Source organism: Loxodonta africana, chromosome 18 (assembly GCF_030014295.1).
Source record: "Loxodonta africana isolate mLoxAfr1 chromosome 18, mLoxAfr1.hap2, whole genome shotgun sequence".
Taxonomy (NCBI): domain Eukaryota; kingdom Metazoa; phylum Chordata; class Mammalia; order Proboscidea; family Elephantidae; genus Loxodonta; species Loxodonta africana.
The window spans coordinates 48,217,179-48,244,530 of NC_087359.1; the positions used below are offsets into that span (position 1 = coordinate 48,217,179).

Below are 27,352 nucleotides of genomic sequence, written 5' to 3' on the forward strand. Positions count from 1 at the left end.
CTTACGTTACTATTCAATGGGCTTATTTGTTAAAGTAAATTAATAATTTTTTAAATATTCTTAAACTTTAATTTCTAACTCTGAAAATATCAATATACATAACCCACAAAAAGAAAAACTTTGGAGTTCTAATAAAGTTTGAGAACTACGGCTCTACGCCATCATACTATTCCAGGGGTTCCACAGAAGAGTACATCACAACAGATATAATAATACAGTAATTATAAAAGTAGTTAACAAAAACTGTTAAGGGAGAGTGTACATAAATACACAGGAAAGCCTGTAAGTTAATCACATGTCTTACTTGGAAGTTTCTGGCAAACCAGCTGAGAGTTCCAGAAATACAGATAAGTAGTAGCCACGCACAACTCCATTTCCATCCTAAAAAAGAATAAGAAGTTACACATATATAAATTCCAGATTAATAAAAAGTTAAAGGCAAAAGATACAGATTAATACCTGATCTATGGATCAGGAAGGACTTCTAAGCTTAAAAAGCAATAAAAGAAACAATTAAAAGACCAACAGATCTGAGTCCATAATAATTTTAAACTTTTGTACATTTAAAAAAAACAAAATTAAGATACCCAAACTAACAAAAATACAACTATGAAAAGGGTTAGCAGTTTTAACACATACATAGTTCTTACAAATCTTTAAGAAAAAGGAAAAATGCAAATAAATATTTAATTTCACTAGAAATCAGTAAGACAAAAAAAAAAAAAAAGGTAACTTTTAACACCAAAAGCAGGGTAAGATAAAAAAGTTAACACCTTAGGGTCACTTTCTTCCACTGAAAGTAATTAAGTATTATTTCTTTGTGCTTTGTATCTTAAGATTTCATGTAAGCTGTCTGGAGATTGAGAAGAAGTTTAAATCGTTACTACAGAGATTTTACAAAAATAATTACTCCCATCTCTATTTCCACAGCACCTTGCTCAGGCCTCTGTTTTTAAAAAGGATCACAATTATTATGACTACTTATTTAATTATCTGTCTCCCCTATCATACCGTGATCACTAAGGGCAGGGACCCTATTATTCAATTCCAGTGTCTACTGGGACATGACTATACGAAGATACAGTCCACCTTGCTCCAAAAGGGCCTGAGGCAGCTTTCAGGGACTGACATATGATAATGATTCAATAAATGCTAACGAAAAAAATGAATCAAAAGTAAAAAAAAAAAAAAAAAAGTCGGATACAAAAGACTATATTGTAGGATCTCACTTTTAAGAAATTCTAGCAAAGGTAAAACTACAGTGAAGAATGCAGATCTTTGGTTGCAAAGGGGCCAGGAGGTAAGGGGAAAGAGATTAACTGCAAAGGGGAACAAAAAAATTTGGGGGGTGACGAAGATCTTGACTGTGGTGGTGATTACAAAACGTAAACATCTGTCGAAGACATGAAAATTAGTGAATTTTATTGAATGTAAATTATATCACATAAAACTGATTTAAAAAAAACGAATTTCAACATCCTTGTATAAACAGCTTCCATTCCTTCTTTTTGGTTATTTTCCTAGAGCAAATACCCTGGAGTGAAATTAATGAATAAAAGAGAATGATCATAAATAATATTAACATTTATCAGTTAATAATATTAGAAATTTCTTTTTGTCTTAATTTTTATCACAATTTTAAGGAATAAAATTTTCAATAGTCTTATTTGCATGCCAGATACACCTATAACAAAATATTAAAACCTTAAGACTTTTAAACTGGCAGAGGATTCTGAGAAGACTGCAGCACTGGTGGCACAGTTTTTCTATCTCTCCAAATCTAAACATTAAAAAAACAAATAAGTAGACAACAAAACCAAAATCCCACAAACAACTGGTTGACCAGTTATCTTCATAATTCCCAAAATGTAAGCAGATAAGGTCAAACCCTTTACAGCCAGCCACAAGGCCTGCGTGATATCAACATATGTATGGAAGAAAAGAGCGTAGCAATGGGGCATCTGATGGACCAGAGAACAGAGAACCCCAAACAGACAAGAGATATTCACTGAAAAACATCATGAACCAAACATGAGAACAGTAGCTGAAACTGGAAAAGGCTGCTCAATCTAACACCAGGTGAGTACACTACTACTATACTGTTACTGTAGAATTGATTCCCGATTCATAGCAAACCTACAGAACAGACCAGAACTGCCCGACAGGGTTTACAAGGACTGGCTGGTGGATTCAAACTGCTGACCTTTCGGTTAGCAGCTGTAGCTCTTAACCACTATGCCACCAGGGCTCCAGGTGAGCAGGGGGCTTAATAAAAGAGGGCCTAAAAGAACTAAATGCAGTCTAGGCACTATGAACCTTTGAAAACGAATTGCCAGGGCCTTCCAGGGCATGGCAAACGTTTTGTTACATACATATTTACCACAATTAGAAAAAGAGAATAAAAAGCAGAATAACATTCCTACAGACAATGAAAATGCTCCAGAAAAACAACTCACAGATCAAAATTGTCATCTATTTCAAAACAACTTAACAGACACTAAGAAAATGATAATCAGACATGAAATAACACAAACAAGAATTAGAAAAATTCAGAAATCAGATGAAAGAAGGAAAGAATTAGAAATAAAATGTTGTTTAAGAAGAAGTAAAGACTGAACTAGAAAAAACAGCAAATAAACGCAATACGTTATATCTTAAGAGAAGGGTAGAAAGAAAAGTTTTTGAAATAAAGAAGAAATGATGAAAGACCTAAAAAGATTACAAAGTGATAAATATTCAAGATAGGCAATGATGATCCAAAATACAGATTAATACACGTTCCTGAGAAAGAAAACCAAAGAAGGGAATGAAACAAATACTAAAAACTATAATTCAGGAAAACTTTTCTTTAAAAAACAACCTGACACTACATATTGAAAGAGTCCTGCGTGTACCTGAGAGTACTGATCCAGAATGACAAAACATATAGTAGTAAAGTATTGGATTTAAAAAGAAAAATATTATTTGGGTATCTAAAAATCAGCAAATGTCTTTTAAATGAAAGAAAATTAGATTATCATCAGACTCAACTTACAGAAAATGGAGCACTATATTTAAGATATCCAGTGAAAGAAAATGTAAGCCAAGGGTTTTATATCCAGCAAAACCAGCTTTCAAGTATAAAAGGTGCCAACTGTTTTCATCATGCAAGAATTCAGGGAATATTATTTTCAGGAGCCCTTCCAACAGAATCTACTAGAGAACAAGTTTGGAACACCAGGCTATCTAGAGTCATAAACGTAAATACTAGCGGTAAACGTTAAATGTAACATTATATAAAGAACTAAGACTAAATAAGCATTAAAAAGGAGATCATATAAAATATAATAGGTATATGTTCAGGCAATGTAGATTAGTACAATTATAAAAAAAAATTGGGGGAGGGAGGGAGAACATATACAAAAGAATTGTTCTAACTGTGCACGGTAATCATACCGATGGTAGAATTAGTGTTCCTACTCAGAGATTGTTGTATGTGTAAGGTGAAATAAAGCAAATGATGAATAATGAAATGTTCTATCATTTTCTATGACTTTGAGCAGTTGAATTCTTACAGTAAAAGAAAGGAGATAAAGATGTAATGTAGGAGAGATTAAGTAAAAAAAAAGCCCTACAGTCCTGAATTTGGGAAGGAAATGTCAGCAATAAATCAGGAGTTTTTTATCTTAAAAAAATTCAGGCATACCCTTCTCTCCTCCCCTCCCCTTCACATAGACCTCTACGTATGTGTTTATTTCCTAACTCTCTTTCACTGAAGAAGCCTAGAAACAGCGACCAAACTGACAGCAATAATCATCGCTAGTGCACAGTTTGGTTTTAAAATACAATTTCTCATTAAAAGGAATCAGGGCTCCTAGGATAAAATGGATGATTCCAGGTTTGGGTAGGAAATGTCCAAGATGAGCCTGGAACATTCTGTCTTATAAAGAGAGCAAGAAAGCTGACCAAGACAACCAGTGTCATGACAAAAGGACTCGAAGCCAACTTGAAGACTCTTATGTATGAATTAAATATGTGTAAATCCATGATTTCATAAATTTTTTTTTTAACTAGTCACCTCCAGAGGATAATAAAAACTGGCAAATTAAAGGAAAGAATCAAGCATTTATTCTACCTCTCCTACTTCAGCAGTGGGTAATCAAACAGTAGATGAGAAGAGACATCCTTTATAAAAGTATTCCAATTAGTAAATGAAAAAGAAATGATAAAAGGAGAATTATCACTATTAAACAATTCTCAACAAACTAACAGCTCTGGGCAATGAGCATCAATAGCAGCTAATATCACAAAAAGAGGGGCAACCTGACATGCTTATATTCTTGCCACAGGAATCTTACATTAAGGTTCAACAGGCACTTGTTTCAGCTGCCAATTTGTAGGAAATACAAAGGACAAAAGAACACAGGCAAACGCACCATGAGTATGCAATCAAGATACATTTGTTTTGGATGGCTTTCTGTATCTGTACTCTGTTTTTTCTTAAAAAAAAAAAAAAATTGTTTTGAAGAATTTTAAACATTTTCTCTAACAAGAAACATCATCCTAGAACCTAGAAATAAAATTCACTGAAATCTCAAGATTTATACTATTCATATTTAACTCATTTTTACGCGGATGTAGTAATACACCCCATAAACAAACGTAAAATCATCATCGTGCCACTAAAAAGTGAACTGCTGTGCTATAGAACCCAAAAAAAAGACACTACTCTCAAAATTTATATAAAAAACTTACTGGGTAAACTTTTAACCTCCAGCAAAGTCCTGAAACTTGAAGGGGTGGACTATAAACAGGATCCGCTCTCTGGCGCAAAGTGCTGAAGAAAAAGAAAACCAATCAAATCCCAAGATCAAAACTGCTGTAAATGGAAACAGGAAAAACAAAAACCCATTACTTTATTTATGCTATATGTTATCCTTGAGTGGGAATCGACAGGTACGGTACTGGGTATTATCTTTGACATATTATGCTACGTATTTATCGTTACATATATTGTTCTTGACAAGCAACTAAAGGTGACTCAAGAATTCAAGATTCCACTGTGCAAATTTAGATATACTTACATTCTGAAATAGGCAATTTAATGATATTTACATATTCAGCAATATCTTTCAAGTTTCAGGGGGGAAAAAACAAATACCTCAAAACTGGGGCATTTAAGGAAAAAGGAAACTAACTATCCTCAATTTAATTACTGCTTCAACAAGAAGTCTTTCACTATTAAAAACAAACAAACTATTCTTTTATAATATGGGAAAACAAGGAGAACAAGTGATAATAATGTTGGGAAAATATCTCCAGGGGGCCAATGCTTTAAGCACAAAATTATCCTGTAAGAAAAACCATATTAAATTCTTACAGTTTGACCTTATTTTGACATTTGTTATCACCTACTTGGAGTTTCTCTCTTCAAGGCAAGACCTTACATTCTTAGCTTCCCACTTCCATGCTACCCTTGAAGACAAGTCCCTCAACCTTTGTGATTTAAGATTTTTGCTGCTAATCTTAGGAAAAAAACAGTAAAGGCTAATAAAATTAATATGAGAGTTACAAAACTGACAAATTTCTTATAATAATGGTCTCTCATCTAAAATGCCATACTTTGAACTGGGATAAAAAGATCCCAGTGGACTTCCTCCCACGCTTTTATCTCTGAGGATGGGATAGGGAAGCTCACAGACCTTCTATCATCCTACTCTCCCCTCCGCCATCTTAGCAAAGGCCAAGAGAACTTTCTCCTTTAAAATGGTTCCTTCTGCCCAATGGGAGAAGTAATCAATACTAAAGATAAAATACAATCCAAACAAATGGCCTCTGTGTTTCTAGTAGGAAACTTGTTTCTTTTAAGAATACTAAATTCTATCCTACCCAGGAACGACTCTTATGTATTCATATAAAAGTAAACATACATATATAAAAAAAACAGTAGTTGTCAAAAACTCTTACCTGAAATTCTCTAAAACAAAAGTAGCTGAATCATAAGATGGTACTAATTCACTAGAAAAAAATAAAAAACTTAGTTTAGTTTAAAATTTTATTTAGTTAAAAACAAAGCAAATCCCTCAGCAATATCTTAAAAATGTTACTAAACTAAGTCTCTTAGAAATATTTTGAAATCCTTATTAAATATAACATTAAATAAATCATAAAACCATCAAACTCTGACATCGAGTCTGCAATTAAATTGGACACAACACTTTATAAAATAGTTTTCTTCAAAAAACAAGGCCGGCAAATGTTCTGGTTGTGTTACATATATATTTAGAACACTTAAAAAAAAAAAAAAAAAAAGAACAACCAAGGCAATACACCCTTTGCAAGGGACTGGATGCAAAATTGCACCAAGCCAGGAGCTGCAGTTGCCACAATTCTATCTACTTCTCCATGATGCTTCCCTTGGCCCAAAACACACTAAGCAGTCTTCAAGTTTCAAGCATACAGCAAACAATGGCAAGGCAGAGCAACCAAAAACATGCACCTGATTTCCATGATAAATATGGGTAACACAGTATTAGCTACTAGAGACACTTTCTTGTATTTTATTTTGATGTATAGGATTGTTAGTTTCCTTTGTGGTTACCTTATTATCTACCCCTATTTTTCTAAGTTTAAACCAAATTTTTATCTCTTTATATTGCCTTGACTTCCTCTCCTTAGTCTATGACCCTCTTTACTTACTTAATGTTGTCATCTTTAATTCTGGCAAGTTTGATTATAATATGGCTTGGTGACTTTCTTTTAAGATCTATCTTATTACACTATAACTCTTATGTATTACATGTATATAGCCAAAACCAAAACTCATAGAAAACGGATGAAACGCTAGAAAAATTTTAAAGTAACATGATGTTATCTGAAGATCCTAAAAGATAGCAGGAGGATACACTTGCAATCTCGGCATGTTTTTGGTTTTCATCTTGGTCAGAATTTTCCAGAATAACATACTATCTCAAGCATGTTTAGGAATACACTGGGATATTAAGACCAGTGGTTTTCCACCGTGACTACAGATTAGAATCATTTAGGATTCTTTTGAAAATTACCAATACCAAGCCACACTCCAGTTCATCTGAAATTAAATGCCTGTGCTTATGTCTGGGCATTTGTAGTTTTTGTTTTTTAAACTCAGATTATTCCTTCAGTGAGGGATGAGTACGACTGCTTCAGATAAATTTCTTGTTATGGCAGACGTCAATCTATCTTGCGCTTTTGATGGCTATGGAATACTATCAAGTTTTTCTAACATGTTGAGGACTGTGGATATTTAGGAAACAGCTTTTGTTATCAAAGTGTTCACGTGTTTAGCTACCTTTTCTTTTTCTACTGTGTGTTACCCTGTAACAGCTACAGGCATTCATTGTACTAAATAGTACAATGTAAGCCAGGGTTTCTCAACCTCAGCATTGTTGCCATTTCGGGCTGGATAATCCTTTGTTGTGAGGGGCAGTCCTGTATGTTGTAGGATCTTTAGCAATATCTTTGGCCTCTACCCACTAGCTGCCAGTAGTTTTACCTCCCTCCCCCCTGCAGTTGTTGTTGTTGTATGCTGTGAAGTCAGTTCCTACTCACCGCAACCCTACAGAACAGAGTAGACCTGCCCCGTTGGGGTTTCCCAGGCTGAAATCTTTACAGGAGCAGATAGCCAGCTGGGTGGGTTCGAACAGGCAACCTTTTGGTTAGCAGCCAGGCACTTAACCATTGCGCGAGCAGAGCTCCTAGGAGTACTTAAACCCGTTGAAAACCAAACCTATTGCTGTTGAGTCAACTTCGATTCATAGCAACCCTATAGGACAGAGTGGAACTGTCCCCTAGGGTTTCCAAGGCTGTAATTTTTACAGAAGCAGACTGCCACATCATTCGCCCATGGAGCAGCTTATTTCTAGTTTGAACCACCAACCTTACGGTTAGCAGCCAAGCGCTTTAACCACCGCATTACCAGAGCTTAGACATAGGAGTACTTAGACATAGGCAATTTGAGATAGTGCCTATATAATTAATAACCTTTTCAAGACCCAGTTATTTTCTGCTTTGAATTTTTTGTTGATGCCATGTGTTTTCACTAATGGAAACATGCTGAATCATTGAGTGCTGCTGAATTTTTGGTAGATAATATGGAGATTTTTTTTGTCGTCCCCCCGCTCCCCAGCAATCCTACTCTCAGAGTCCTGAGGGACATACTTTGTCCTACTACTTCTACCCTAGTTGCCCCCTACAATCCAGAGGGACATACAGTGTTCCAAAGAAAATTTTTCAGAATTTTTCTTCTACCAAAAATGCACATACCTCACACAACACCCTACAGGACAGAGAACAATTGTCCCATAGAGTTTCCAAGCAGTACCTGGTGGATTCGAACTCCTTTTGGTTAGCAGCTATAGCATTTAACCACTACACCACCAGGGTTAGCAGCTGTAGCACTTAACCACTTTTGGTTAGCAACTGTGGCAGTTAACCACTACACCACCAGGGTTTCCCAAAACCCTACAGAAATAGTAATTTGTGGCACATGCCTGTTTTTTTCCTTTTGGTTTCAAACAGTCATTAAAAATTCTGTCTTTTGGCAGCATGCACTGTCAGTGGAAAGCAGCTTCCCAATGAACCTGAGAGGTGGAAAATGTGGGTGGGCAACTGTATAGCCCAATGGTCATGAAAAGATTAAAAACTGCAGTATAAACTACACATGTGAAAAAGAGATGGCCTATTTAGCTACGTATAAAGCTACATATACTAATCATAAAATAAAGAATAATTATTTTTTTACCTATATTATTACGGTGCAATGGATTGCTCTTTAATGACCTTTCTAGGCATAGTCTTAAAATTCTCATCGAATGATTGGGTGGGACTATTCAACTTAGGTGTTTGTGGACCACCAAGGGGACTGGATAGCTTTCTAACACAAACAAGGTACATGACACTCTTGTGGAGGTGGGGCTATGCAAATAGGGTATATGGAACCCTAACAAGGGGATTGGCCAGTTTTGTCATCCCGTTAGGCTTAAAACGAGCAATCTCAAAGGCAGAAAAAGGGGATCTTACTGCCACCAAGAAGGGATAAATGAAAAGTCACCTACAAAGGAGAGTCAGTAACAGTAAACTCAGACTACTCGGGAGAAACCATGCAGGCAAGAAAGCAATGGGAAGACTTATAAAAAGACTTGAAGGAAAAAAACTGGCAGCCAAGAATCATATATTCAGCAAAACTGTCTCTCAAATATGAAAGCTAAATTAGGACATTTCCAGACAAACAGAAGGTTAGGGAATTTGCAAAACCAAACCAAAACTACATGAAATACTAAAGGGAGTTCTCTGGTTAGAAAATCAATAATATCAGATATCAACCCAAGACCAGAACACAGGACAGAGCAACCAGATAGGGAAATCACAAAAATATATCAAGATAAAAAGACACTCAAAACAGGGAAACAGCAATGTCATTATGTAAAAGAAGACAATATTACAACAATAAAGAGGGAATAAGAAATATAGGCATAGATCTTTCATATGGAGAAGATGACAAGGCGATTTAAAGAAATAAAAGATAGGTTTAAACTTAGAAAAATAGGGTAAATACTAAGGTAACCACAAAGGAGACTACGAATCCTATCACAGAAATACAAGGAAAAATGAAATACAAGAAAAAGAGAGACTCGAGCAGAAGCACAATCAACAACGACTAAAAAACAATATATAAACAACTTAGCACAAAAAGTAGGAAAAAGAAACTCTCAACGACACACACACAAAAGACATCAAAATGAGAGTACTAAATTCATATCTATCCATAGGGTGAATGTACATGGACTAAATGCACCGATAAAGGGACAAAGAATGGCAGAATGGATTAAAAAACACAGTCTATATGCTGCCTACAAGAGACACACCTTAGACTTAGAGACACAAACTAAAACTCAAAGGATAGAAAAAAATATATCAAGCAAACAACAATCAAAAAAGAGCAGGAGGGGAATATTAATTTCTGACAAAACAGACTGTAAAGTTAAATCCACCCAAAGGATAAGGAATGACACTATATAATGATTAAAGGGACAATATGCAACAACAGATACACAGACCAACGGAACAGAATTGAGAATCTAGACACAAATCCAACCACATATGAGCACCTAATCTTTAACAAAGGCCCAAAGTCAGTTAAATGGGGGAAAGACAGTCTTTTTAACAAATGGTGCTGGCATAACTGGATATCTACCTGCAAAAAAATGAAACAAGACCCATACCTCATAAAAAAAAATAATAATAATACCACACACAAAAACGAACTCAAAATGGATCAAAGACCTAAATAGAATATCCAAAATGATAAAGATCATGGAAGAAAAAATAGGGACATTAGGAGCCCTAATACATGGCATAAACAATATACAAAACATTAGCAATGCAGAAGAGAAACTAGATAACTGGGAGCTCCTAAAAACCAAACACCTATGCTCATCCAAAGACTTCACCAAAAGAGTAAAAGGATTACCTACAGACTGGGAAAAAGTTTTTAGCTATGACATTTCTGATCAGCATTTCATCTCTAAAATCTACATGATACTGCAAAAACTCAACTACAAAAAGACAACCCAATTAAAAAATGAGCAAAGATCAATTGGTCTCAACCCACCTGGATCAAAGGAGAATGAAGAACACCAAGGTCACACGATAACTATGAGCCCAAGAGACAGAAAGGGCCACAGGAACCAGAGACTTACATCATCCTGAGACCAGAAGAACTAGATGGTGCCTGGCCACAACCAATGACTGCCCTGACAGGGAGCACAATAGAGAACCCCTGAGGGAGCAGGAGATCAGTGAGATGCAGGCCCCAAATTCTCATAAAAAGATCAGACTTAATGGTCTGACTGAGACTAGAGGAATACCAGTGGTCATGGTCCCCAAACCTTCTGCTGGCCCAGGACAGGAAACATTCCCGAAGACAACTCATCAGACGTGGAAGAGACAGGACAATGGGTAGGAGAGAGATGCTGATGAAGAGTGAGCTACTTGTATCAGGTGGACACTTGAGACTGTGTTGGCATCTCCTGTCTGGAGGGGAGATGGGAGGATAGAGAGGGTTAGAAACTGGTAAAATTGTCACGAAAGGAGAGACTGGAAGGGCTGACTCATTAGGGGGAGAGTAAGTGGGAGTATGGAGAAAGGTGTATATAAGCTTATATGTGACAGACTGACTTGATTTGTAAACGTTCACTTAAAGCTCAATAAAAATTATTAAAAAAAAAAATGGGCAAAGGGTATGAACAGGCACTTCACTATAGAAGACATCCAGGTAGCTAACAGATACATGAGGAAATGCTCACAATCATTAGCCATTAGAGAAATGCAAATCAAAACGACAATGAGATTCCATCTCACTCCAACAAGACTGGTATTAATCCAAAAAACACAAAATAGTAAATGTAGGAGAGGTTGTAGAGAGACTGGAACACTTATACACTGCCAGTGGGAATGTAAAATGGTACGATCACTTTGGAAATTAATGCGGTGCTTCCTTAAAAAGCTAGAAATAGAACTACCATATGATCCAGCAATCCCACTCCTTGGAATATATCCTCGAGGAATAAGAGCCTTTACACTAACGGATATATGCACAACCATGTTTACTGCAGCACTGTTTACAATAGCAAAAAGATGGAAGCAACCAAGGTGCCCATCAACAGATGAATGGATAAATAAATTATGGTATATTCACACAGTGGAGTACCACTCATTATGATAAAGAACAATAATGAATCCATAAAGCATTTCATAACATGGAGGAACCTGGAAGGCATTATGCTGAGTGAAATTAGTCAGCTGCAAAAGGTCAAATATTGTATGAGACCACTATTTTAAGAACTGAAGAAATAGTTCAATCAGAGAAGAAATATTCTTTGACAATTATGAGAGTGGGGAAGAAGGGAGGGAGAAAGGTAGTCCCTAATTAGATAGTAGACAAGAACTATTTTAGGTGAAGGGAAAGACAACACACAACACAGGAGAGGTCAGGAAAACTGGACTAAACTAAAAGCAAAGAAGTTTCCTGAATAAACTGAATGCTTCAAAGGCCAGTGTAGCAGGGGCAGGGTTGGGGACCATGGTTTCTGGGGACATCTAGGTCAACACTGGCATAATAAAATCTATTAAGGAAACATTCTGCATCCCACTTTGGAGAGCGGAGTCTGGGGTCTTAAAACACTAGCAAGCGGCCATCTAAGATGCATCAATTGGTCTCAACCCACCTGGACCAAAGGAGAATGAAGAACACCAAAGACACAAGGTAATTATGAGCCCAACAGACAGAGAGGGCCATATAAACCAGAGACTACATCAGCCTGAGACCAGAAGAACTAGATGGTGCCTGGCTACAACCGATGACTGCCCTGACAGGGAACACAACAGAGAAACCCTGAGGGAGCAGGAGAGAAATGGGATGCAGACCTCAAATTCTTGTAAAAAGACCAGACTTAATGGTCTGACTGAGACTATAAGGACCCCAGAGGTCATGTTCCCAAGACCTTCTGTTAGCCCAAGACAGGAACCATTCCCAGAGCCAACTCTTCAGACAGGGATTGGACTAGACTGTGGGATAGAAAATGATACTGGTGAGGAGTGAGCTTCTTGGATCAAGTAGACACAGGAGGCTATTTGGGCAGCTCCTGTCTGGAGAAGAGATGAGAAGGCAAAGGGGGTCAGAAGCTGCCCGAATGGACACGAAAACAGTGGAGGGAAGGAGTGTGCTGTCTCATTAGGGGGAGAGCAACTAGGAGTATATAGCAAGGTGTATATAAATTTTTGTATGAGAGACTGACTTGATTTGTAAATCTCCACTTGAAGCACAATACAAATGTAAAAAAAAAAAGTTACAGTGTAGCCAAATATGGATAAATTCAAAAAGTAAGTAAAAGAATGAATGGAGACTAATAGAGCTGAACAGAATCAATTCTTTTTCTACACTATGAAAGAAAAAAGAAAAAAAGTGGTTCCTAAGTCATTATCATCTCTACAGTCAAAAGAATAAATGAGTCTGCAGACATTTTTTTTAACCACATTTACATGCATACAATAAAATTCACCAGATCATGCCATTGTAAACACCTTAAAAATGTGAAGAGTTAACAAAGCTGTTTCATACCTGGTAAAGTCTGGCGGAACAGGAGTGGTAACGAAGGATGCCATGGGCTTGCGATGAACTTGCTGGAACATCATGAGGATCTCTGAGCTCTTGGATATCAATTCACTCTTACTGCAAGACCGCAACTGTGTGAGGACAAAACTTATCTGAATAAACAAAGTTACTATTCACTTTAACTTCAGCATTCTAATAAAGAAGAAAATTAGGAATTATTTTGGTTATATAACTAAAAAAGTATGAGATGAAGAAAAGTAAAATGACTCTCAAAATGGATTTGAGAGTTAAGAATCTATAAAGAATATAAATTTATTTATTTCCACTGAACGGTAAGGTTACTAAATATGTGTACTTGATTTTAATGAATCCTTCCTCCTATACTGTGGGTCAAATTTTAAGCAAATGCAAATACATGTTCAGACTGGGATAACGCAGCCACCGCGTGTAATAATAAACAAAGCCACGGAGGTTAAAAGCCTTTAAAATTGTGCATTTCTCAAACTGTATTCCAGGGAACAGAAAAATGTTAAAACGTGACACACACACAAAAATTTGTCCATTGAGGAAACAGTCCTTTAACTTATCCCAAAGGTAAAAAATGAAAAATCCAACTTCAGCATAGTAGTTAGCACTACTGATTTTGCATTCAGAACACCCAGTTTGAAGTCCTAGTTCTAACACTCACTCTGAGTGAACACCCACGGGTCTGTCATGTATAAAACTGGAATAACATCTACTGTATATATGCTTCGCTGAGTTTGTCGTAAGGATCATAAGTTAAAGTACGTGAAACAGCTTTGTAAACTACAAAACCCACTATATGGATTTACATTTTTTAAATAACAATTGATTATAGTTTACAAAGAATAATGCCATCATATGATTAGCATCATATGAATGGTATTATATATCAAAGCTTATGGCTTTGGGTTTACCAAGAATAAAGATAACATATGATTGGGCGTCTGGATCAATCAACTACATACAGGTGAGAGAAAATAACAAACGAAAAACCCGCTGCCGTTGAGTCGATTCTGACTCACAGTGACCCTAAAGGACAAAGTAGAACTGCCCCATGGGGTTTCCAAGGAGTGGCTGGTGGATTCAAACTGCTCATCTTTTGGTTAGCAGTCATAGCTCTTAACCACTGAGCCCCCAGGGCTCCAGAAAATAATTAGCTGTATATTTTGTCATTCATATTATATCTCGGGCATTATTGCCTAAGACAATATTTCCTGAATAATTGACTGAAAATGATCTAACATTATTTGAATATGGTCTTTTAAGGTATTAGTTAAAAATCAAAGGATTATATCTGTATAAAGATTTAATTACATTTTTCAGTAAATAAATATTTATTGAATACTACTTACTGAATGCCCTTCCTCGACACCATTTCTTCCATGTATCTCCTCCAAAGGTTACTCACTCCTTCAAATCAAGTCTACCATTGCTATACATGTTTTTCTCCAATTACTATGCATAAGTATCTATCCACAAGCAATATACGGCAGTGTTTTGAATATTTACAAACTTTACATAAATGGTATCAGGCTACTGATATCGTTATTACCATGCAGCCTACTTTTTTCACTTAACATTATTTTTGAGATATAATCATATTGCTATTGTAAATGTACTTACTTTAATGGTTTTTAAAAATTCCATTATATGAATAATCCACAATTTATTTCTTTTTTAATCAAGGAACATTTAGGTTACTTTCTATTGTTTGCTACAATATTACATTAGGTATATCATTTAAGACATCTCTAGGGTATATTATCTAACACTAGAATTGCTGGGTTGAAGCACACTGACAGATATTAGCAAATTGCTCTCCAAAGTCATTAAGTTATGCTTCATCAGCAGTGTGTGAGCTCCCATCACTGTATAGCCTTAATAATTTTATCCTCATTAATTTTTGCCAATCTAAGGTATAAGATGGCAATTGGTTGTAGTTTTAGTTTACGTTTCCTGAATTACTAGTAAAATTTCTTGTTTACTGGTCATCAAGGCATCCTCTTCTGTGAACTATCTGCTCATATCCCTTGCACACTCACTATGAGATTGTTTTATGACTGAGTTGTATTTCTTTATAAATTCTGGATACCAATTCTTGTTCAGATTTAGGAGTGAAAATAATTTCTCCAGTCTGTAGCTCCTCAAACGAGTTTTTGAATACTTTCTGTTCAAAAAAATTTTTTTAATTTTAATGCATTCAAGTCTTTCCCCTTATATTCTGTGCCTATTGTGCATTAAGAAATCCTTTACTACCCCAGGTCAAAGATGTTCTCCTGTAAAAATAATTGCATTTTTGCTCTTCATAGTTAGGTTTTAATCTACTTGCAATTGATTCTTGAACACAGGGTAAGATGAAGACCATTTTATTTCCCACAAGTACAACAGTCAATATTTGTTGAAAAGTCCACCCCTCTCCATTCCTGCCCTCTAAACAAGTTTCCACACATGCCTGGGTCTGTTCCTGAGCTTTTCATTCTGTTACCTTTGTCCACTTGTCTATCCCTGTGCTAAAGCCACAATGTCACAATCACTTAGGATTTCATGTTATGTCTTGACACAAGGTATGGCAAAGGCCTCAACTTCTGCTGTTTTTTTCTTCAGGAGTGTCTTGACTATTTGAGGAACCTTGCTCTTTCACATTAATTTTGGAACTTTACCAAATTCCAAGAAAATTCACGTGAAATTAAGATTGAATTGTATTTGCAGATTAGTATGAGAATAGTACCTTTGTGATACTGAATTTTCCCTCGAATATACATAGTTCTTAAAATGTACTAAGCCACTGATTATTAAACACGCCTTTATTTTATGTGCCACTAAGAGAAACTTCAATAAATTAGATGACACCAATTGTTAAGACGCATCCCATTTCAGAGATAGCATAATATAACAAAATGTGCATCTAAGGATCAATCAGATTTAAGATATTTCTTCATTCATCTCTTTTGTTTAATAATGATCTCTACAAAGGTGTTAAACATCTTTTATTAGATTTATTCACTGATACTTTGATAATCTTTGTTGCCATTATGAATGGGACTTCTCAATTAAATTTCCTAGTTGGCTATTCCTGATGAATAGGAACGCTATTTGGGGATGGCGGAAAAGGGGGAAGAATACTACTTTTACATCTTGATTTTGCATCCAAGATAAACTCATTAAAAAGGTGTAACAGTTTATATATTTCCCATGCAGAAAACTATATCCTTTGCAAACAGTTATCTCTTCCTTTCTATACTTACATCTCATTTTTGTTTTCATTCATTAAACAGGACCAGTATATTCTGAAGAAAAGCAATACTACCAGGCAATCCTGGATTATTCCTGGCTTTAACAAGAAAACTTCTCAAGTTTCCCCATTTGAACTATGCTTCCTGTAGATCTTTTAAGTGAATTCCTTTTATCAAGTTAAAATAGTTCCCTTTTACTTTTAGTTTGCTAAATAATCTGGCCAGGAATAAGGATGAAATATCATTTAATTAATATTATTTCATTTCTACTTAAAAAATAAAATGATGGGCAAAGGGATTTGAACAGACACTTCACCAAAGAAGATATATGAATTGCAAATCAGCTGAAGACGGGATGCTTGACATTGTTAGTCACAATAGAAATACAAATAAAAATCATGAGAAACTACTACAGACCTACAAAAATGGCTACCATCCACAGGACTGACTATACCATGTGTTGACAAGGATTTGGAGAAAGAAGAACTCTCAAACTCTACTGGTGGAAATACAAAACGGTATAATAACTTCAGAAAACAGTGGGTAGTTAAAAGTTAATCATACATCTACCATTTGACCCAGCCATTACACCTTAGGTACCCAGGAGTAAAGGAAATATACATCCATGCAAATATTTATATGTGAATGCTCATTAACAGCTTTATTTGTAATAGCCAAAAATTAAAAACACACAAATGACCAACAACAGGTGAACGGACAAACCAACTGTGGTTTGCACATACAATGCAAGACTACTCAGGAATAAAAAAGAATCAACTACTGATACACACAGCAACATGGAAACACCCCAAGATAATTCTGTTGAGTAAAAGAAGTCAACCTAAAAAAAACGTTTACAATATATGATTCCATCTACATAAAACTCTAGAAAATGCAAACTAATCCCTAGTGACAGAAAGTAGATCAGTGGTTGACTGGAGCAGTGACTACAGGAAGGGATGGCCTGGTGTACAAAGGGGCACAAGGAACTTCTTAGGATAACGGCTGTTTGCTATCTTGGCTGTCTTGACTGTGGTGATGGTTTCACAGGTACGCACTTTTGTCAAAACTTATCTGGATTGTACACTTTAAATACATGCAGCTTATTTTATGTCAATTATGCCTAAATAAAGCCGTTAACCACACACATACACCTCTAGATCCCCTCCCCTACTCAACCACGGCTGCCCCATCACTACAGCAGAAGGCTGCTGGTTTATTCCCTGCAAAGGATAAAATTAAGTCTCTGGACAAGGGGAACAACTTGTATGATTAAGAATGAGAGTAGTGGAGTTCTGAAAACAAGATATTTAAGTAAATACTCATGCACTGAGTCTTACAAGTCAAACTGTAAATCAAGTGTAAAAGCAGAAAAATGTATTTTTAGACATGCAGTCTCAAAAAATTTATTTTCATTTCTCTTCCTGGAAAGCTCCTGGAGGAAGTGGGATACCAAAACAGAGGAAAGCAAGACAGTAAAAGCCACGGGAATCAAGAAGCATGGTATTCAAACCAAGAAATATGTGAAGGGAATCTCCAGAATGATGATAAAGAAAGAGATCACAAAAGACAGCTGTGTATCAGGCAGAGAGAGAAATTCAAGAATTCCAAAAACCAAATTCAAACAGTTGAACATATTATTTACATAACACTACACATTTTATTTATTTACTACCTGCTTCCTTTCCACCACAACCTAGAATATCAACTGTACAAGGGCAGTTTTTTTCCCTTTTTATTCACAGTTGTATCCCAAATAATTATAAGATTGCCTGCTGTTTATTTGCCACTTACTAAAACTTTGCTTAATAAATAAAAATGCTAAATTTTGGCCTAAAGATCACTACATATTAAGAAACTGGCAATAACATTCTACCTCAAAAACACTACTTAAGTCACACGTGAGATTTTAACTTTTTACAGATCTACAGATTTTTATGGGTTATACCCAGTAAAAATAATTCTATTCTTATAAAACAGTCCAAGTCATATTAATTTATCTACTATCCACACATGATGAAGGACAGTTAACTTGAGAAGAATCAGCTCATTCTTTTTTCATAAAAATTCCCATTATACCTTACATTGACAATCTCCAACAAACTTTCAAGGGAAATAGACAAAAATGGATAAAGACTTTATTTCGTTGTACTTAGTTTAATATTTCATCACCTGATGCTCCACCTCTTGAAGCAAAGATTCCAACAGTTCTGTTTCTTGTGTTAGAGATGTCTTCTGACCTGTTTAGAAACAGCAAAACACTAACACACAGGCTCGTTGCTGGTTCAAGAATATTAACTTTCACTGAACATATTCAGTAACAAGGAATCCATTTCAAGTAAACAAAAATTTTTAATTACACCCATCCTAAGGATTTTCCTAGAGCTTTAACAGGTTAAATCTAATATTGTTGTAGCTTTGAAAAAAATGACTTCAGAACCAACCCAAACTACAGTTTTAGACAAAATGCAATTTAGGCATACAAACCCATCTAAGAAATGTAAAATGACGATATACTTTGAGCAAAAAATTTACTTGTCTAGAAATTTAGATTATTTTTTGAAGAAACAAAAACATTAATTTCACTACAATCAACTCTTCAGAAATAACTCCTCCCTAAAATTTAACCGTGGGTTAAAAAAGAATGCATTAAGGGGCCAGGAGTCTATGTTAAATGTCAGGAAGAGATGTGTCCTTTGATCAGAGAATGACCTGTAAAAAGAATGCCCAGAAAGAAGAGTCTTATAAGAAGTTACAAACATTAAGCACTGATCAAGACCTTCACTTAAATCCTACGTTCAATCCTAGGCTCTACAATCTTAGAAGAGGAGGAATCTTTGAAGAAACAAAAAGCTAAGCAAAAAATACTACTAAAAGATTAAAAATAAGACCTACCAAAAACCAAACAACAAAGACCCTAAATCTCTAAGAAAAAGTGGGGGTTATTATTCTAATATATACAAATGCCAGCTCTTTTACTTTAGCTAAGATGAACTGGTGAAAAAAAAAATGGATGTTAGTAGAAATTTTTTACTTGGTTTTGAAAAACCACTACCTAACGACGAGGTCCACTGGCCATTAAGATTACTTACCCAAATGGCTAGGAAATCTTTTCTTCCCAATCATTTCTAAGTACAGGTTAGACATCAGTCCAGTTTGTAACAAAATGCAGTTGGCTAAAACCTCAAGGTTTCTTCCTAGCCTATAACAACTCACCAATCTTTATTTGTCAAAGACTGAACCTCAAGGAAGCTCAAAGCACCACATACCCCAGCAGCATGCAACACACTCACCCATTAGTGTTATAAGCTTGTTCTTTAGCTGCGTGTCTAATCGCGCAATCATCATCTCAACTGCGTTCCTAATTTCCCGAACACGCTCATCTTTTGCATTTCTTACAGCCTCTACATTTCTTTCCTAGAAGATAAACAGGCAAAAAGAATTTTAATTTAAAAAACAGAAGCAAACAGACATTAATATAATCACTGCAATTATTCTTATAGTCAGTAGACCTCATTTCCTCTTTAAAATATTGTTACTATATCATAAGTAATCCATTGCTTTAAAAAATTCTGAGCACTGAACTCAACCAGGAGAAAAGATTCTTAAAAACAAATAATTAAAACATAATAAAGTATACGATAATTTACAGTTAACCAAAAAGGTCTGTAATTATAAAATACTGGTTTATGTAAAACATTCACAAGACATAGTCAAAACAAAAAAGTATATAAAAGTCACTTCACATTCTGAAAAACCCTAAAACAAATGAAATTATATATAAAAAAAAGCAGTATCTAGTTTACAAAGTTTTTGTTTCCTTTCAAAACTAAATACAGAAGACTTTTCCCAAGACTGAAGTGTACATAGACTTTTCACTGGCATACCACAGAAATTAAAAAGTAACCTTTCCTATACTTATTTTGTAAACACAAGCACTAAGAACCTCAACCCTAGAAAACCTTCGGTTATGGGCAAACAAAAGATAATGTTGCCAAGAGAAAATAACAGGAAAAAAATTTGTTAAATGAAGATCAATTGGAAGCCATCCAACTTGCAAACGGCTTATATCCCAAAATGACTTTGTAGGCCACATACATAGAGCTCGAAAACACTACTTTCTGTATAAATAGTCTTATAAATAATGATTTAGAACTCGGTTCCTGAAAATATGAAACAAAGATGACATCTGTTCTTAAGTTAGCAATGGTCCGTAAAAACAGTCACTCTGGTAACTTTAAACAGATTGTACTCCCAAAGTATACTTATTACTTAATTGTTTGAAGCTTATCACACTTTTCTATAGAAATATTATTATAAATGACAGCTTCCTAAAACAACACACCAAAACTGTTTGACCTATGCAATATCTGAAAAGTAGTGTTAAGTATCACTCTTTCAACTCTGCAGAGAGGTCCAAAGAATGAATAGCTTATTAACTCTGCAAAATTCAATATTCACTCTATTTAGGAGTCAATTATTGACTCTGTATGAAATACACTTATCTTTAGCTCACTAATGGAGTCTTTCATTCAGCAGAAAAGGCTCCAATTGCTTCTCTAAAGGCCAGGGCTTTGGATACAAACTCCTCAGCTAGTTTGAAGTTGGTAAAAGGCTGACCGACTACAGATGTATCCTATCAAATTTTCAAATCCTGAAAATCTTGATTTAAACATCTGGTTGATTATATTACAGAATATATATTATTATATATATACACAGAATACAAAAGGGATGATCTTTTAGTAGCAGTCTTACCACTTCTTGAACTAAGCTGATCAATTCCATGAGACGCCGACGAAGTTTGGCTACTTCTTCGTTCACTTTAGTGACATGCTGCTCATAAATTTCTGCCAAAGGTTTAAAGGTATGTCCACCATGCTATTTAAATTAACAAGAGTAACTTTAGAATATTTCCACACATCTCATTTGCATTTATATTCCAAGTGTAACACTCTATGAACACTAATAACAGGTAAATATTTTAAAATAAATTTTATGGTTCTGGATGCTTTCATTTTGCTAAAGGTGGCCAGAATTTGCTTAAAATCACTCGGCCTATATAGGATCTCCTTCAAAATTTTAGCAAAACAGTTTAACAAAACAGCAAAATACCTATAAATCTTCATTCATTACAAAGAACCAAAATCCGTGACTACGACCCAGGCCATCTGCCACCACTTCATCTGCCTCTCTTCTCCCAGCCAAGACCAGCCTTCCTGCATATGCTCAGGCCTTTGAAGATGTTATTCCCTCATTCAAAAATGATTTATCCTCATCTTCCCTCCCCTCACTCTTCACCTCTTAACTCTTCCATATCCTTGGGAGCTAATCTCAGGCGTATAGGGTCAGGTCCCATAGTCATTCACTCTCATCACATCAACAATACAGAACTAGTTTTTTGTTATCTGCCTTGTTCATCACTGACTCCTCAGTTTCTAGCACACCTGAATGCATTCGTAAGACACTTCAGGAAAAGACCTCGGTACACAATTAGCAAAAGCAATGAACTCCATTTCTTATGCCACGAAGTTACTCTAGGGATAGAAGGCTCATAAAAATCAGCCTAAAACAGTTTTCTATTTAATCTCAGTATTGTAATTAATAATTCTCTTGATTGGTAAACAGAACTATTAATTTGCTAGTTTAAGAGACTTCTTGTAACAGATACACTCTTATTACAACTGTCTTGTTCACTCAGAGCACCTTGCCACATTCTCTAAGAGATTACTGAAGAAAGTGGATTTTTGTGTGTAAAGAATGGAAAAGAATTTTTTCATTGCCTCTTCCAAGATCTGTCTATTTAAGTACCAAATTATGGAAGCTTAATTTTTTCTAGTCAGCACATTAGGCGCTCCTTGGAAACTCTATGGGGCAGTTCTACTCTGTCCTATAGGGTCACTACGAGTCGGAATCCACTCGGCAGTGGGTTTTTTTTGGTTTTGCACATTAGTATTCAAATTCAAACAGAAAGTTCTCTTAACTGACCACTACTCAATCAACTTGCCCGCCATTCTTCTGTAAAACATACTGACTGATCCCCAGCGAATGATCAATTCTCATGGCTAACAGGCAACCCAGAAGCCTACCCACTTCTGTTCCCACTATGGCTTACTTTCCCACCAAGAATCTGTTGTGTTTATTCTCAAACCTACTTATACCAACTGTACTTATTACTGTAAGCATATAACTTAAGTATTAAATAAACAAGGGAACATGGCGGTAAAATAAAAAATTGATTCTTAGGCAAACTAACCTGAATGCCTTAGAATTCATAAAGATAGAATGCTTTAAAAAAAAAAAAAAAACTTGCTGTTAAATTAGATTGAGAAAAAAACCTAAAAGATGAAAAAAGTTGTGCTTAGAAGATCTAGACATGTTGTTTAACAATTGTCTAAGTTCTTGCTCCATTTTAAATAAGCCAAAATTGAAACTTGTAGCTAGGATATCAAATCACCTGATCCTCACTCAAAGACCTTGATCCTACAACAAAAGCCAAAATTGAAACTTGTAGCTAGGATATCAAATCACCTGATCCTCACTCAAAGACCTTGATCCTACAACAAAGAATTTGCAAATGAATATGTTTTTTAGGTTTTAGGTAAAAAATAAAAATATTTATACAAGGAGTGAACATCTTACAGCAAATCCTCCCAAAAGAGCTTCTTCTGGAATAACAGAAGGTGTGATACTTTTAATGAGGCGTCTATAAAGCACACACACTGAATTTTCATTACACATTTAGAGTAAAACAAATTATTCTATTTCTACTTAAATCAAAAAAATATTTCGCCCTGAGATAAACTTTAAACCTTGTCTTAGTCATCTAGTTCTGCTATAACAGAAATACCACAAGTAGATGGGGTTAACAAAGAGAAATTTGTTATAGCATAGTCTATTTGTTTTAGCATAGTCTAGCATGCTAGAAGTCCAAATTCAGGGTGTCTGGTCCAAGGGCAGACTTTCTCTCTCTGTTGTCTCTGGAGGAAGGTCCTTGCCATCAATTCTCCCCTGGACTAGAAGCTTCTCCCCCAGGAACCCCAGGTCCAAAGGACTCACTCTGCCAGGACTGTTTTCTTGGTGGTATAAGGTACCCCCCTCCCCCCCCCCCCCCGCTTGCTTCCCTTTCATCTTTTGTAAGATAAAAGGTGGTGCAGGCCACACTCCAAGGAAACTCCCTTTACATTGGATCTGGGATGTGACCTTAGTAAAGGTGTTACAATTCCACCCTAATCTCCTTTAACATAAAATTACAATCACAAAATGGAGGACAACCACACAATACTAGGAAGCATGGCGTAAAGAAGTTTACACATATTTTGGTGGACATTATTCAATCCATGACAAACCTTAAACCAAAAGTATCCCCTGAAGTCTTCTTAAAACCAAACAATAGTTTAGCTTAACTAGTAAAAAAAGTCTGCCTTGAGCATTGTGCTTTTTTAAGAGCTATCTACGTAGGATCAAACTGACAACAGTAACTTGAAAGATTAGACAGGAAACTTAGGGGCAGTGAGTTTATGTTAATGGAGAGAACAATTCCGAAACACAACTTAAAGAATGTAATCAATGTCACTGAATTGTATGTGTACAAATTAGTGAATTGGTATATTTCTACTGTGTATATTCTCAATAACAACAAAAAATACATTATTAAAAAAATTTTTTCCAGTGCTTTCTAACTAAAAATAATATGCTGAATTTGTTCTGCTCACCATTCCTCCCCAAAGTGCACACTGATGGCAGATACACTTCTTACAAGTCCAGCAAAATACACTAAGTTTTTCATGGTGGTTTTCACATCTGTATATTGTGGGAAAGAAAAAATAGTTATAAATTAAACATATTAAAACTGAAACATAATTCCTAAGTTTGGGTAAACAGGGCAGGCAATTTTAAACAATTATGTCTCAGGAGGCATATAACTGAAATTTATTCTATGGATTCTGTGAATTAAACTAAAGAATCCCATGTAGACAAATTTTCTTTAAAGTATTATTTTCACTCATGTATAAATACTTTATAATCACATACAAAATGCAGACTAGTTTGTAAACAAAGTACAAATATGGCACCATTTAGAAAATGACAACTACAGCATCGCTACAGACAATAAATTCTGTCCTACCACATTTTGGGCATCTGCTTAATAATCACATTACGAGTCCTATCTACACGAGCATGTGTGCATGCACAAATACTTCTCCTACATGTGACTAATACTGACAATAACTAAGACAGATGTGGTTAATCATATCATGTAATATCAGATCTGCATGGAAAATGAGCAACTTCAAAAACTACATTTCCTCTTGCTTATAAAGCAGACACAGTTGCATTTTTTTTAAAAAAACATTTCACCGATGGGCTATGAGCCTGAAGGAAATACCTAAATACCAAACCAAATCCATTGCCACTGAGTCAATTCTGACTCATAGCAACCCTACAGGACAGAGTAGAACTGCCCCATAGGGTTTTCAAGGACCAGCTGGTTCATTTGAACTGCTGATCTTTTGGTTAGCAGCCATAGCTCTTAACCACTATATAGTCTTCATGGTAATTGGTGTAAATATCAAATCAGAAATAAAAGTTAGAAAAAAAAATCTGCAAAGTCAACTAGCATGATTTCCAAACTACTGAATTCAAAATATAGCTTTTACAGTATATAAAATTTACCAAAAATAATTCTTAATCAGTTGCCTATAAATATGCATCCAAGAAGGGCCAGTAGGCATTGACAGGCAAAGAAGAGATCAGCAGATTAGCGAACTGTGACAGTTCCATTCCTTTTATGAAAGGCTCTAATAGAAGAAGGGTCTATCCAAATAGTGACACCACCACCCCAGAGGAGATGAATAACATCCTAAATGTTCCCCTATGTTATTTACATGGGGGGGTGGTGGGGATAAACTGATTAAACAATTATTTTTAGTGAGATATCCATAAAGCTAGAAGTAGCAAAAAGCAGCTAGTGGGTTTGAAGCACCGACCTTTTGGTTAGCAGCCAAGCACTTAACCACTATACCACCAGGGCTCCTTTAACCAGAATAGTAAGTAGAACAGCATGTAGTAAAAATAACCCTAGGTTTTATTTCTTGCTCTGCATTAACATACTGTATCACCATGGTTAGCCTTTTTCTTTTCTATGGTTCCACTTTCTCAGTATATAAAGGAAGAGAAACAGATTGATTCTGACATTCCCTAAGTTCTAACCTCTTGCTTTAACATGCTATAAATGTACAGAAAGTGGTATGGCTTAATTTCTAAGTATTCCAGGGTCCTAGAATCACTTCTAATTTATTTTCTTATTGCCAGGGAGTGAAGTCTTGCAATTAACCATATAGTTCCTTTACTGAAAAAAAAAAACAAAAAAAAAACTGTTATTGCTAATTTACTACATCCTCCCCTTCTTTAACTGAATCCCAAAAACAACCCTCTAGACATGACCAAAATTCTTCGATCATGTCTTCCCTCAAGGATTCTTCTCCCACAGCATTCTCCACCAAAGCCCTATCACACTGTATTGTCATGTATCCCCTCCATTAAACTGTTAGGCAGAAATCATGTTTCATTTGCCTTTGTAGCCCCATAATCTAGGAGAGTATTTTGTGTGTGTGTGTGTGCGCGTGTATGGGGTGGGAGGGGCAGGGGGCACTAAATAAAGGTCTGCTAAAAAAAAAACATAAGAAGAATTAACTATCTTAAATATTACGCAATAGAAACCTCAAATAAAACTTAAAAATTAAGAAATAGTACATAACTCATATTTATAAGGAAACCCTGGTGGCATAGTGGTTAAGTGCTATGGCTCCTAACCAAGTTCAGCAGTTTGAATCCACGAGGCACTCCTTGGAAACCCTATAGGACAGTTCTACTCTGTCCTATAGGGTTGCTATGAGTCGGAATTGACTCGACAGCAACTGGTTTGGTTTTTTGTTTTTCATATTTATAAATAACTAGAAGGAAACCACCAATACAGTGTCATTAAAATAACACACGGCAGGTACTTAGGAGCAAAAACCACGGAGCACTTCAACGAAGAAACTGAGGACATACTTGTCCTTTTCGTTTTCTTCATGTTTGGTGAGACTGCAGAGTTGAAGCGTATCAAGCTGCTGTGTGACTTCTTCTGCCCAACGACAGTTTACGAGTTCTCGTAGCTGAAGTGGAGCACTGGGAGGGAAATATATACACATATTCTAACTGAGCAACTTGAGATTCTTTTCTAAAACAAACACATTCCTCAAAATAGAGCTCACTGTCATACTCACACCACATTACTATTAAAACAATTACAAATACACAATGAAAAGCATGCTTTGTAACTCATTTTCACCACACTATCACCACGTACACCTAAAAAAAACACCAGCAATTCAGGTTAGATTCAATTCTCAACCCCCTAGTCTAAAGCCATACTGCTCAATACGGGAGCCACTAGCCACATTGTGACTATTTAAGTTAAAATTCAAATTAATTAATACTAAATAAAAGACAAATTCATACCTCACATTTCAAGGGCTTAATAGCCACATGTAGCTTGTGGCCGCCATAGTGGACAGAGCAGATATAGAACATTTCCATCATCACACAAAATTCTATTTGATAACGATGATCTCACAAGTTAATATGAAAAAAGAGAACAATACAGAAAGAAAAATAGGCAAAAGATTTAAGAAATACTTAAGGAAAAAAGAAGCACGGAGATGTAAAGATGACCAAACTGTAAAACTCAAAAACTTAATGCTTTGCTGTGATTCAAGTTAGTTTTTTAAATGCACACTAAAAACAAGATATAATTTTTCACTTAGCAGAATTACCAAAAAACAGAGTATCTAGCATTAGCAAGAATGTTAGGAAATGGTGCTTTCATGCCTCTTTGTAGAAGTGCAAAATGGTAACGACATTTTCTTTAGGCAATCTGGCATCATTATTTGAAATAACCAAAAGTGGCAACAACCTA

At 35.6% G+C, this 27,352-nt stretch overlaps 1 protein-coding gene across 4 annotated transcripts in view; it reads right to left on the reverse strand.

The window, feature by feature from the left end:
• Window positions 1-27,352, reverse strand: part of TRIM37 (tripartite motif containing 37) — a 137,603-nt gene that overhangs the window by 95,488 nt on the left and 14,763 nt on the right. For all 4 annotated transcript variants that reach the window (XR_010318372.1, XM_003414589.4, XM_064271301.1 and 1 more), the window contains exons 4-12: window positions 26,446-26,562; window positions 24,105-24,192; window positions 21,148-21,270; window positions 19,683-19,806; window positions 18,562-18,629; window positions 13,139-13,263; window positions 5,947-5,997; window positions 4,735-4,816; window positions 305-381 (exon numbers count right to left, since the gene is read on the reverse strand). Coding sequence is in view for 3 of the 4 variants with exons in the window: in XM_003414589.4 (XP_003414637.1) it covers window positions 305-381; window positions 4,735-4,816; window positions 5,947-5,997; window positions 13,139-13,263; window positions 18,562-18,629; window positions 19,683-19,806; window positions 21,148-21,270; window positions 24,105-24,192; window positions 26,446-26,562 (855 nt within the window). In the remaining variant the exon portion in view is untranslated. The remainder of the gene's footprint in view (window positions 1-304; window positions 382-4,734; window positions 4,817-5,946; window positions 5,998-13,138; window positions 13,264-18,561; window positions 18,630-19,682; window positions 19,807-21,147; window positions 21,271-24,104; window positions 24,193-26,445; window positions 26,563-27,352) is intronic.